A 13,888-nucleotide genomic window follows, 5' to 3' on the forward strand; every position below is an offset into this window, starting at 1 on the left:
TTGGGAGCACCTATCTGTGCGAACAGTTTTTTTCCATAATGAATCTGAACAAAAACAAGCACAGATCACGCATCACGGCAGACAACCTCCATGCTGTTCTACGCATTGCCTCAGCACAGGACCTAAACCAGACATTGACACACTGGCAACGGGAAAACGGTGTCAGAGATCTGGTCAGAAAACACACACGTAAGCATTGTTTTTTAAAACTTAATTAAAATATAAATGTGCTTGTATTTATATACAACTGCTCAAAGCGCTTTTACATCTACAGGAGACATTCACCATTCACACACATTCATACACTGTGGCCGGGACTGCAGTACAAGGTGCCACCTGCTCATCAGATAAACATTCACACTCCGATGCGCAGCACCGGGGGCAAATCGGGGTTCAGTGTCTTGCCCAAGGACACTTCGACAATGACTGCAGGGGCGGGGATCGAACCACCAACCTTCCGATTGACAGGCAACCGCTCTACCACTGAGCCACAGCCGCCCCTTGGAATTCAGTCATGAAGAAGAACAGTTAACTGTGTGCAATTTAATGATTATGCTTGCATTTTGTTTTATGTTTATCATTTTCAGAACATGATCAATACTAGAGAGAGAATCCACTTGGTGTGTTCAAGGACAGGCAGCATCTCCTCATCAAAGACTAACCAAAAAACTTGACCAACATAGTTGTGAACTGAGTCAACCTTTATTTTGGTATTTTTATTTGATTACATATTATTTATGTGTAGCTGCTGTTGTAATTATTTAATGTTTGCAGGTCTTATGTGTGTATGCAGAAATTTGTTGTCATCATACCATCAGTTGGATGCCAGGCTGTGTGCAGCCTTTTTTGTAAAATGCTACATGTGTCCTACATGTTCTTTGCAGCTTAGTTTTATGTTATTTTTCTTATTCACTTGGACAGTTTGATCCTTCATTAATGTAGTTTTAAGGGTTTTCATAAGCTGACAAAATTTAAAAGGATTTATGGTAGAGCAACAAGCAAACATATGTTTTCTATGCAACTGTAATTGTCACTTGAATAATTTATAATAAATAATAAGTTATTTAACGTTAAGGAGTAGTTACATTTATTTTACATTACATTCGATTACATTTAGTTACATTTATAAGTTACATCTGGCCCTTTGAGGACAGCCATTATGCTGTTGTTGCCCTCGGTGCAAATGAGTTTGACACCCCTGGTTTACATTGTTTAATTTTCTAAAAATACCATATTGTTGTTGTACTGGACATTGCTGCGGCTCTTCTTCTTCCCTGTGTGTTGAGCTCTCTGTTTTACCTACCGAGTGAGGCATCACTCTTCTGTTCCGTCTTTGTTAGGAGTCGCTCATGCACAGTAGCTAGTCCTTGACTACTGTACTAGTTACTGTACATACTCAAGCAGAGTATGTACAGTAGCCTTCAGTTCTTTTTTACATTTTTTTGTATTTACTTTTTATTGGTTAACACAAACATATGTGCTATCTGGGCACAAAACATACAACATAAGATAACGTGACGGGGGAGGATTTGTGCATTAAGTAGAACAGCAGTTACCATATGTGCATCATGCATTGATAAAAATAAAGATGCTTGATAAAGGATTCAACATTACGACAAACTTCAGTTCTAAGGCTAGTGACTTGATCAAAGGAGTGACTCAATAGATACATGTACAGGTAGATATATATACAGTGAGGAAAATAAGTATATGAACACCCTGCTACTTTGCAAGTTCACGCACTTAGAAATCACCGAGGGGTCTGAAATTGTCATCGTAGGTGCATGTCCACTGTGAGAGACATAATCTAAAAAAAAAAATCCAGAAATCACAATGTGTGATTTTTTTATCTATTTATTTGTATGATACAGCTGCAAATAAGGATTTGAACACCTGAGAAAATCAATGTTAATGTTTGGTAGATCAGTCAGGTTTCTGGGCTGTCGCTGAGAAACACAGAGTTTGAGCTCCCTCCAAAAGTTCTCTATTGGGTTTAGGTCTGGAGACTGGCTAGGCCACGCCAGAACCTTGATATGCTTCGTACAGAGCCACTCCATGGTTATCTTGGCTGTGTGCTTCGGGTCATGTTGGAAGACCCTGCCTCAACCCATCTTCAATGCTCTAACTGGGGCAAGGAGGTTGTTCCCCAAAATCTCCCAATACATGGCCCCGGTTTTCCTCTCCTTAATACAGTGTAGTGGCCCTGTCCCATGTGCAGAAAAACACCCCCAAAGCATGATGCACAGTAGGGATGGTGTTCTTGGGATGGTACTCATTCTTCTTCCTCCAAACACGGTTAATGGAATTATGACCAAAACGTTCTACTTTGGTCTCATCTGACCACAGGACTTTCTCCCATGACTCCTCTGGATCATCCAAATGGTCACTGGCAAACTTAAGACGGGCCTTGACATGTTCTGGTTTAAGCAGGGGAACCTTCCGTGCCATGCATGATTTCAAACCATGACGTCTCAGTGTATTACCAACAGTAACCTTGAAAATGATGGTCCCAGCTCTTTACAGGTCATTGACCAGCTCCTCCCGTGTAGTTCTGGGCTGATTTCTCATTTTTCTTAGGTTTATTGAGACGCCACAAGGTGAGATCATGCAAGGAGCCCCAATCCTAGGGAGATTGACAGTCATGTTTAGCTTCTTCCATTGTCTAATGATTGCTCCAACAGTGGACCTTTTTTCACCAAGCTGCTTGGCGATTTCCCCGTGGCCCTTTTCATCCTTGTGGAGGTGTACAATTTACTCTCTAGTGTCTTTTGACAGCTCTTTGGTCTTGGCCGTGTTAGTAGTTGGATTCTTACTGATTGTATGGGGTGGACAGGTGTATTTATGCAGCTAACGACCTCAAACAGGTGCTTATCTAATTTAGAATAATAAATGGAGTGGAGGTGGACATTTTGAAGGCAGACTAACAGGTCTTTGAGGGTTCAGAATTGTAGCTGATAGACAGGTGTTCAAATACTTATTTGCAGCTGTATCATACAAATAACAAGTTCAAAATCATACATTTTGATTTCTGAATTTTTTTTGGATTATGTCTCTCACAGTGGACATGAACCTACGATGACAATTTCAGAACCCTCCATGATTTCTAAGAGATTAAATATTTACACACTATATGTGTGTGTGGTTCCCTTTTATTTGCTTTAGCTGCATGTGGAGCAGCAACCCTGACCAAGACAAAGCTTCCTTGCTCCATCTGGCATTGGCACTATTTTAATTGCCATTACAACAAGACTAAGAAGTTATAGCTGTCATTCCAATAAGTTAGGCATTAAAGATATCTCTTATACATATCCTACTTCTTATCCAAGAAAAGTATTGCAAGTTCAAGAGTCAAAAAGCTGTATGTCAACAGTTTCCCAGCATCAGATGGAGCCAAGTTCTCATGAGTGCAGGGGTCCAAATAAATGCAGAGACAGTAGAATAAGCATATAATCTCATTATATCAATGTCCCACTTAAAAACTTGTGAAGATAATTCCAGCCTGCGCATGCATAAAAAAAAGTTGTGTCACATCTTTGTCTGTACTTCTTTAGATCAAAGCGGCGTGTTTGCTTTTTAATTTCAGCTTCTTGTAATGGCTGAAAACCAATAAGGGGCAGAGTGGTGCGGCGAACGCTGCTTGCGTTTTGCTGACAGCAGTTATGTGATGAACAGTGATTCTATATCTCTCTTGTTCACAATCACTGCATTTGTGACTGTGTGTCTGTGTGCGAGAGAAGAGTTAATAATAAGGGAAAACCAACTGTTTAATGAGAATATGTATTCATGAGGCGACAACTGCAAAGGAAATGGAGTACATTGCCACAGGGAAGGTTGTTATTAATGTTTGTCAAAATATTTAATCTCACACAATTTCTCATGTTGTACATTATCAACTAAGACACATCCACTGGCAACTTTAGATGTGTGTGTGTGTGTGTGTGTGTGTGTGTGTGTGTGTGTGTGTGTGTGTGTGTGAGTGAGAGACACACAAGGGTTAGACAGGCCAGGGTTATTCTTAGAGTCATTATCCTTCTGCATGAGCTTAGCATGCTCACCTGTGACCACATACACACTCTCTGTCTCCCTCTCACATGAGCATACAAGCCTGTGATGTAATAGGGCCATGTACTAGGTAATCTCGTAGGCGGTTACTAGAAGGAAAGGCAGAATAGGAACACTAGTTGTCAGTCATAAGAAGAGCATTGGTCATTTTTCTTGTTAGTGACGACGGTGGTGTTGATGTGGTCGGTCACAGAGACAACATGAGAGAGAAACCCCGGATTCCGTCCTTCAGGGTACATGCAGGGGAGGAAGTGTGTGTGTGTGTGTGTGTGTGTGTGTGTTTGTGTGTGTGTGTGGGTGGCAGTGTTTTTGTACAGTGTGTGCTTGTATGTAGGTAGTGGGGTTGTGTGTGTATGTGTTTGTGCAGTAAAGTTGTTGTGACCTACACATGCTAGAAACTATGGATAAACAGCACCTAGATAACCCTTCTGGCTTTTGGGATGCGTCTATGCCGCTGCCATCTTGTTGGGTTTCTGTAAATAACATCACAGAGTACGCTCTAGACCATCTCTTTTATGAAAAGCGCTGTGAGATAACTGTTGTTGTGATTTGGCGCTATATAAATAAAATTGAATTAAATTAAATCTCGGGACGGACATCTGACCTGTTCGCTGCTTTGGGGTGTTTATGCAAAAGAAATTCCAAAAGTAAGCAACAAGGAATACTATTGAAACAAAAGGTGTTTTGAAATATCATACTTTTAAGAACATGTTGAATTTAATATAACAATTAAGGCTTGACTCGCCTGATACTAAATTGTTATGTCTTATGAACAGTATTTTTTTTTTGAGTAGTAGTAATATACCAATAAATGATGTTTGTTATGTATGTGTTGGTTATTGAAGCGGCAGCTCCAGAACTGCAGTTCCTCGAGTGGCCACTTGAGACGAGTTGATCATCAGAAATTACAGCAGAAATTACCATGTTTACAGACTGCTAAACTAATTACCAGTGTGGTTAATTTCAATGGAATCACCGCAATTAGTGGACCCACTTGCAGAGGCAAAAAAAATCTTTGAAACTTCATCTTTGGAGGAATCAGACCTGCAAATTTGCACCTTTGACAAGTAGCAAGCCTGCTTGACGGAGCTGATGGAGGGCCAGAGAGTCTAGAAGGACACATGTCATTCCCGCTCTCTCTCGCCTTTCAAGACTTCAGCTATCCTATCAAAGAAAGGCCTTAAATGCACACAAAAATAATCAAAGTATTATTTTTTTCAAGTGCTTGATGACTAAAATTCCACAACAAAAGGCTCTCAACACCTAACCTATATTGGATTAGTCAATCAGTCTCTTCTTTGTTTGTGTGTACAATTGTAGAGGTTTTGATGTCACTTAGAATACACTTCATAATATAGTACACTGACTGCAAAAACTATCCATAACCTAGACAACAGGTTATATGTGAATGAAATGTACTATGCTCCCCCTGATGATTTTCTAATAGATTATGATTGTATAATTCCTGTTTTCTGTTTCCTGTTTCCCCAGGCAGCGCTCAGGCAGAAGGAATTGGAGAAGAGTGTCAAGTGGGCCCAGGAGAACGACAAGACGCTGAGACAGATCCAGGATTCGCTGGCCAACACCGACCGCCACCTCACGGCGTACCTGGCTGACCTTATAGACGCCCAGCAGATACCGCAGGAGGCTCAGGTAGCCCAACACGTCCCCATACCTAAACCAATGCCAATGGCTCCCTAAACTAAATGCATGATGCAACAGGCACAGGTTTTTAAACAGTAGCAGTGGTAAACTCCTTGGTTAGATTTGCATATGTGACGTAAGTATGTGGCATAAGTTAACTTACCGTAGTAAAATAAGTCAACATTGCCTTTTTTCATAGCTCAAAACCTTTTGTTTGACCTATCCATCCACCCTGACCTCCTCCCAGTGTCGCTCTGTATACTACGTCACCTGACTTCCTACCTTTGCTCCTGTCATAGATACTACGCCCACTAGGGGTCACAGCCCAATAATAAACGTAAATATATGATACACACATTATACCCAAAGAGGTAAGCCTCTCCTCTCTAAGCGTAGCTCCCATGGCGCCATTTTAATGCTACAAAGCCAGCACCCGCAGTTTGCATCCCATTGACTACCATTCATTCTGGCGTCACTTTGACAGTAAATAACTTTACATCTGAAGCATTTCAAGACTCTATTTGTGTGTTGTTTACTTCTAACGAAACATGAAGATGTATAAAAAGCTCCATTACCTTGTACCTCACGTAGCTCTGTAGCAGATGTTTTTGTGAAAATAGGCTAACGATTGTGTCATAACCACGCAACTTGCTGTTGCGTAGTCGGTAAATCACCATATAGCCAGGAGAAGCACGCAGACAGTTTTGACTTACATTAGCTGTTTAGGTTTAATTATTAACGTTAACTAGCATGTTAATTAGCAATAATTAGCCTGTGTCTATGTTATCTCCTAACATACTGTATACCTACGCTCTCAGTCTCTGCTGATTGGGAATTATTGAGATTTCTCTTGGCACAGCTACAAGAAGACTTTCAGACATGTTGCCCATGTCACCACTACGTCGTCAAGCTCAGTTCCAGGCTGCTCAGTAACGCGTAGCCATCACTGGAAAAGTGCTTCTATTTTCCTACACTGGTCTCCGTCCAGAACAACAGATCTGTTGGTCCACTTCATTAACTGTCTATGATCGTAAATTTATTTTGGGGGTAGGGCGTTCTGGGTAGCCATCAGTGTGTATCTGGTTGTGTTTAATAATTTACATATACTGGTGGCACCCATCTGGACATGCAGTTATTAGACTGGGCACACACACACACACAGACAGACACACACACACACAAACATAGATGGGAAGATAAAAGAATGACTGGATTAGAGTTAAGTAGATAAGCATATGTGATTACAGGCCACTTGTTATTTAAAAAGAAAGAGGCCTTATGAAAACCAAGTGTGTGTGTGTGTGTGTGTGTGTATATATGTGTGCGTGCGCGTGCGTGGAGAGAGGGTGACAGGTTCTTAAATCTCCTTGTTGCCTCCTGCCCCCTTGTGATCAGCAGAGGGAGGTACAGCCATTTTAAGTGTTTTTGCTTTTGTTTCCCTTTTCAGACGGTTTGTATTAAATTTACTAAATTGATGTACTTTATAACCATAATCTCAAAATGTATATTCGTGTTTGTTTAAAAAAGACTTTGGCTGTTCTGTCAGTACTTCAGATAATTTTTGGAACCCTTTTTACATTTAATTTGACGTTGAAAGATGTGTGTTTGGGTGTGTTTGTTCAATAGAAAATCCAATCGGAGCTGAAAGGCCATGATGCGACCCTGGAGGACATGAGGAAGAAGAACCAGGATAAAGAGTCGTCCCAGAGGATTATGGGACAGATAGATCTTACCCAGGTACACACTTACACCTGCACAAGTACTGTACTAACACACAGATATTACCTTGGACTGAAAACCTAAAATCACATTTTTGGGCGGGGGTCTCAAAAGTTAAAGGGAACTCCTCTGATTTTCCAATTTAAAGAGTGTTTTGGTGAGTATTGCTGCATTTGTGAAACGTTATGTAAATCCTTTTGTGTCTAAAGAGGGAGCTGTGTGATAAATGTCCTTGTCTTGTCTTCTCGTCGCCCTGCAACTTTGTGTTTTTCTAGGTTGAAATTCACAACATTTTGTTGTTCTTTTTCTACACTTTTCTTGACATTTTTTTCAATTTTATTCCAAATTGTTTTGTCACTTTTTTGACGTTATTTTTAATTATGTTTTAGTCATTTTTTCACATTATTTTGTTGCTTTTTACGATGTTTTTGCAGTTTTTTTGGTCACTTTTTCTGATTTTTTTTTTCTCTCCACTTTTTCAGTGTTTAAAAAAAAAGGTTTTTGTTAATTTTTTTCCTGCATATTTTTAGTTATTTAAAACATTTTTCATTGTTTTCAACAATCTTGTGTCATAGTTTTGAAATAGAAAGTTTTTGTAAAAGGGTTCAATTTGATGGCATATCAGCAGAGTAATAACGTAATTCACAGGAGACTATAGGATAGTTTTTTTTTTTCTTGAAATAGTGTGACTTTATTCTCCTAATAATTTGTCTCAAACTAAGATGAGATGAGTTACATTTTGAATGTGCACTCATGTTTTGAACACGAGCAGAAATCTTTCTAAAACACATCTGAGCGACTACAGTCTAGTGGTTTACTAATTAAAATGAATTAATGTCACCTGAACATGTAGCCTGAACATTAATAAGTGCCACATGAACATTTAAAAGGGTTAGTTAGAGAGCCTTACTTCATTATATTCCATTATGTTTTATATTTTCAAATGGCCACTAATGCACTTCTTTAACCTCGTAGCTACCAACTGCCCAAGTTGCCCACCTAGTCTTTCTACATGCCCACCCTAATATAGCAGTCTAGAACCAGCCCTGCGGTCGAGTTGCATTGTGGGTAATGCACCTGGCTTTTTACAAGAAAGTAGAATGTGGGGAATAAAAAAGGCAATATCTCTGGTTCTGCTTCATTGATTTTTGTCAGCATGTAGGAAAGGGCACACAATCAGGTGACCCATTAACAACAAATCCTGGTGTCTTGTCAGGAGATTTAAATGATTAATGAAGGGAGTTGTGCCAGCTGTGCATATAGTAAGGAGGAGAGGTACAGCTAGATACACAATCCATCGGAAACATGGATGCTTCTGCCTCTGCAATCTGTCTCATTTATTTCTTTTATTTACTTATGTGGTCTCCGAACAACAACGCTGGATGATGTGTTGATAAGAAAGCCAAAACTGCTTTTGATTGTAAAGGATATCATATCAAAGATTTCAGCGTCAATATACAAGCTCTGCAGAAGCTTGGAGAGTGACTTAACCCAATGACCACTCTGTCTCTCATTTCATCAAACATTGCTCATATAGGATAGGTTTAGGTAGCATAGAGATTGTTAAGTAAAGGTCAGAGTCTAAAGTCTTCAAATAATCGCTTTCCACATAGAACATTCCTTTAAAAAGATTAGGATGTCATCAATAGCAATCTGCATTGATAAATCAACAAAGATGACAACACCTGATTCAAATCTATAAGTCGTCACATACTACACTTAATGTCCCAGCTGTTGTGCCCAAGCCTATAGCTACTGCCCAGCAGCAGCACTGGCTATTTGATTGCAGGTCAGTATGTGTCTCTCTTTCCTATTCACAGAAAATGCTGACAGACGTGTGGACGAAGTTCCGCCTCTTTCAGAAACCGGCAAACTTTGACAGTCGACTGGCCGAGTGTGAGCGCTTGTTGGCTGGGGTCAAAAGCCAGGTGGGGGTGCTGGACATCCGCAGTGTGGAGCAGGATGTGGTGCAGTCACAGCTGGATCAGTGCATGGTGGGTCATTGTGGCAAATTGATGGATATATGTATGGTATGATCCTATGCTAAGGATAGATTATTATTATATTATGCCAAGCCTCTGCTGTCTGTTTGTGCCAACAGAAGTTGTACAAGGTGCTGAGTGAAGTGAAAGGGGAGGTGGAAACAGTGATAAAAACAGGCAGACAGATTGTTCAGAGGCAGCAGACAGAGCAGCCCAAAGAGCTGGACGACAGGGTGACCGCCCTCAAACTGCTCTACAACCAGCTGGGCTCACAGGTAAGAACACACACACACACAGACAAACACACACATAGATAGACACACAAGTCAGATTTAAACATGGATGTATCCTTTTGGATGTGTGTGTAGGTAACTGAGAGTAAACTGGAGCTGGAGAAAAGTCTGAAGTTGTCTAGGAAGCTGCGTAAGGAGCTGAACGGGCTGACTGAGTGGCTCGCCGCAACTGACGCTGAACTGACCAGGCGCTCTGCCGTGGACGGTATGCCCAGTGACCTGGAGGCCGAGGTGGCATGGGCACAGGTATCACACACACATACAGAAAATAGACACAAAACATAAAGTCAGCGGTGTGAGACCTTGTTGCACATTGTTATGTTGAGATAAAAGGCTGTAACATGGAGAAGGGGAAAGAGAACAAAACACAACACTGCAATCAAGGCTTGAGAAAAACAGGTAACCATTTAATCGTATATCCAAAAATAATGTGGTACAGAAAGAAAAGGAAGGTATAATTCAACTGACACATACATGATCAACATGGGCTTCGCCCCGCCCCATTGTACTCACATATGTAGTATGAGAACCGAAAAAACTGACATATCAGGTCATATAGAAGTATAGTCACTGCTAAAAATAGACATAATTGACCTTTAACTGTTTAAGGTTCAGTCTGCTGTTACGTTTCGTCCCCCAACTACCCTCTTGTGCACTTTTCTTCATAAGTCCATCCACGGGGAGACGGAGAGGCGTCAGCCACAGCTACAGGCCGTTGTGGACCTTGCAGAGGCCCTCAAGGCGGTGCTCCGGGGTCACGGGGGCCTGGTGGACGACAAAGTCAGTCTGCTGCGCTGCAACTGGATCGCAGTCACATCCAGAGCAGAAGAATGGCTCAACCTGCTGCTGGTCAGAAAAAGAAAAAAAATGAAAAGCATTTAAAAACTCTTATCATGCTCATTTCTCTGTCTTATCAGTGCTATAATTATTCTAAACTCTCTAAAAATAACTACAAGTGTCACTGTTTGCAGCCTCGAGAAATGAATACTTTCTCTCTCTCTCTCTCTCTCTCTCTCTCTCTCTCTCATAGGACTACCAACGACAGATGCAGAAGTTGGATGGAGAGATTAAGGAAGTGAACGAATGGATCGACGGAGCAGATAAAAAGATGGACGAGATGGACAGCCAGGGGCCCAACAACGCTGTGCTGAAGGTTGTAATTTCTATCTTTGTCTGTGTTGTGTTTTATCTAGTCCATATCTTTTACGTTATGTTATGTTTTTCTCTACTTATTCTTTGAGTCGGTCTGTAGATACAATCTAAAGGATTTTGAGAAGAAATGCAGTTTTACTTGATAATACAAATAATTATCCTGTTATTAGTAGCTGTGAGAGAGAGTCATAAACCATTAACTCACACTCATCTTTTGTTATTGCCCTATGAGAGGCAGCAAGCGTTCACTTCAATGTATTGTTAAATACTGGATTGATACCAATTGCCCAAAAAGCCCAAAATTGAGGAAGAGGTTTATAAAGTAAGATATATTAATGATATTTAGAATTTAACATTAAGTTTTCAATAATGGTTACATTTCACAATTAGGTGTTTGATGTGTAGCTATTTGGAAAACTCTTTCTTTGGAATATTATATTTTCTCTGTTGATCTTTAAATGTGTACACTAATTCTCTTTATTTTTAGACAATATATAGACATATATATATACTTCTAATTTAATCACTGCACCAAGGATGACATCCCTGTTATCCCAAAAACGAGTGAAACAAGATATCTGTTGAACTTTAAATCATGCATCTCTAATTTTGTGCCTTTGTGCGTTTTGTTTTACCTCATGTCTTGTAGGTGTTGCGTGCAGAGCTGGAGCTGACGAGGGGTAAGATGGAGGAGGTGAGAGATCTGGCCCAGGAGCTCATGTGCACCAGGGGGGAGAACTGCCAGGCCCAGGTGGGACCCAAAGTGGAGCAGCTCAACGAGAGATTTGCCACCATCGCAGAACGCGTCGCCTCCATCCAGGTACAAAGGAATTCTACCCTCTGAATTGTATTATTTTAATATTCTAACAGCAATAAAACACCCAGTCTAATGACATGTTATTCATATATCAGTTGTTTGTCATTTGGACTTTGTACACACTTAAATTCACTTTTTCTTGCTAAATACTATAATCCAACTTTACTTTGTACTCTCCCTGAATTGACTTCAAAGTCTCACTTAATAGACTCAATCTGCTCCAACCTCTGTACTTTCTTTTGGCCACTAATGAGCTCTTCTTCTTCTTCTTTTTCTTGTGTTTGTGTGTGTGTGTTTGTGTGTGTGTGAGACAGAATGCAGCGTCAGCCAAGGAGCTGGAGCAGTACCACAGTGAAGCACAGATCTGGCTGGATCTCCTGGAGGAGGAAGTCAAACAGGGGGAAAACCTCAAGGAGGAGGACTTCCAGGAGAACAAGGTCTCTCTCTCTCTCTCACACACACACACGCACTCACACACACATTTTTGTGTACACATCTTAAGAATGTGTTGTGTGTGTTGTGTAGGACTTTGAGGAAAGTGCAGTGAAGGAGTTACTGTTGAAAGGCGAGAATCTACAGAAGAGAGTCCTGGATCAGGATAAGAGAGAGCAACTCAGGCTAAAGCACAACCAGCTCAACAGCAAGTACAACACTGTCAAGGTAACACACACACACACACACACACACTTATTTTTTGACGTTCTTGCCACTTTTTCAGACGTTTTTGAAGCTTTTTATTTGTCACTTTTTTCAACATTCGTGAAAGAATTTTCTTTTTTCAAATGTTATAAAATAGAATGAAAAACCCAAATTCAATGAAAGTATTGAACTGATCATATATGTAACTTGTGAAGAGCTTTCTTTTGACAATTTGGTTGAAAGAAACTTGTTTATGTGGGTCGAATTTTGTTGTTGTATCCCTTGTATCTTGTGTGTGTGTGTGTGTGTGTGCAGGACCTGCGTGTGCTAAGGAACAGGAAGGCGTTGGCCATTGCTCCCCAGTGGTACCAGTACAGGAGAAAGTCACATGACCTCCTAGCCTGGCTGGATGACATCCAACGCAGCGTGGACCAACTTCCTGACCCCCCTGAAGGAGAGAGGGTCAAGGTAATAACTCATGTACGCAGACATATAACTAAACACACACATGCATACTGTATATACATGTACACAGTGATAATAATATCTTTGTTTATCAGTCAATCAATTCATTTAGTCAATCAATTTACTTCTCACATAAAACCAAATAAAATACAATTTCAGTGTAATGTAGTCCTTTCTCCATAATATATATGTCTTCCTCACCATCCAGCTCTTCATCTCACACTGTCTGCCTCAAACGTTCTGTCTTTAATCTTTTCTCATTCTTGTTTTCCTGGCTTGTTTTCCTGGTTAATGTTGGAAACAACAATGGGAAACCTCTTTCTTTTCTTTGTTTCTTATCCCCCTCTTCCCCTGCTTTTGGACAAAGTGTCGGTGTCACCACTTTTGCAATTATTCACTTGGGAAGAGAACTTTGAATAATTGTTCCAGAACATCTTCCTCTTATCTATTTAAACAAAAATATAATTGCAGATCAATATTGTCCCCAGACTGCAGCTTTCTATCGGGGATTTGGAAGTAGTTTCATAATTATTTATTATAGCTTAAAGTAGCTGTAGCCTAACTATTTACACCAGTTACCGATGTTTGTTATTTATAAATAGTGTATATACCACTTTAAGTGTGACATAAATTATAAAAAATTTTGAGAGACACTACCAGTCTTTTTTTTTTTTCAAGATATCCACATTACTTATACTTTTCTAATTGATGGTACTACAAACTAGTGCCGTGGGTTTGAGGTCCATTTTGATACCCTGGACTCTATAAAGGTAAATATGGTGCAAAATGTGAGCGCGGGTAGATGTGATGTGAGCACTTGAAGAATATGATTTAAGGGGTTGTAGAAATAAATCTGTACTCGTATGTTTTTTTATTCACTTCCGTCACTTTTGGTATTTATTTATTAGCAGACTGGTTGATTAGTTGGCTAACGCTAGCTTGCTATCCCACCAACACTGGCGGTGGGCTCCAGGGGGGATGTGCCGCTGCTACCGGGTCTGGAGCTCTCTGTGTCCCGCTGGAGCTCCGATCAGATCAGGTTGAGGTCGGAATCTGGTTTTCTAGCAATGTTTCCACGCTGGCCGAGCCCCACTGACGGCGGTCCGTCGCGGCTG

At 40.5% G+C, this 13,888-nt stretch overlaps 1 protein-coding gene across 11 annotated transcripts in view; it reads left to right on the forward strand.

Moving 5' to 3' along the window:
- LOC117939147 (dystrophin-like) overlaps nucleotides 1-13,888 on the forward strand; it is a 359,537-nt gene that overhangs the window by 215,121 nt on the left and 130,528 nt on the right. For all 11 annotated transcript variants that reach the window (XM_034864183.1, XM_034864184.1, XM_034864186.1 and 8 more), the window contains 11 exons: nucleotides 5,554-5,715; nucleotides 7,333-7,443; nucleotides 9,246-9,419; nucleotides 9,527-9,682; nucleotides 9,776-9,946; nucleotides 10,370-10,549; nucleotides 10,731-10,853; nucleotides 11,502-11,672; nucleotides 11,984-12,106; nucleotides 12,195-12,329; nucleotides 12,624-12,776. In XM_034864183.1, the coding sequence (XP_034720074.1) occupies nucleotides 5,554-5,715; nucleotides 7,333-7,443; nucleotides 9,246-9,419; nucleotides 9,527-9,682; nucleotides 9,776-9,946; nucleotides 10,370-10,549; nucleotides 10,731-10,853; nucleotides 11,502-11,672; nucleotides 11,984-12,106; nucleotides 12,195-12,329; nucleotides 12,624-12,776 (1,659 nt within the window). The remainder of the gene's footprint in view (nucleotides 1-5,553; nucleotides 5,716-7,332; nucleotides 7,444-9,245; nucleotides 9,420-9,526; nucleotides 9,683-9,775; nucleotides 9,947-10,369; nucleotides 10,550-10,730; nucleotides 10,854-11,501; nucleotides 11,673-11,983; nucleotides 12,107-12,194; nucleotides 12,330-12,623; nucleotides 12,777-13,888) is intronic.

This window comes from Etheostoma cragini, chromosome 24 (genome assembly GCF_013103735.1).
Source record: "Etheostoma cragini isolate CJK2018 chromosome 24, CSU_Ecrag_1.0, whole genome shotgun sequence".
Classification (NCBI taxonomy): domain Eukaryota; kingdom Metazoa; phylum Chordata; class Actinopteri; order Perciformes; family Percidae; genus Etheostoma; species Etheostoma cragini.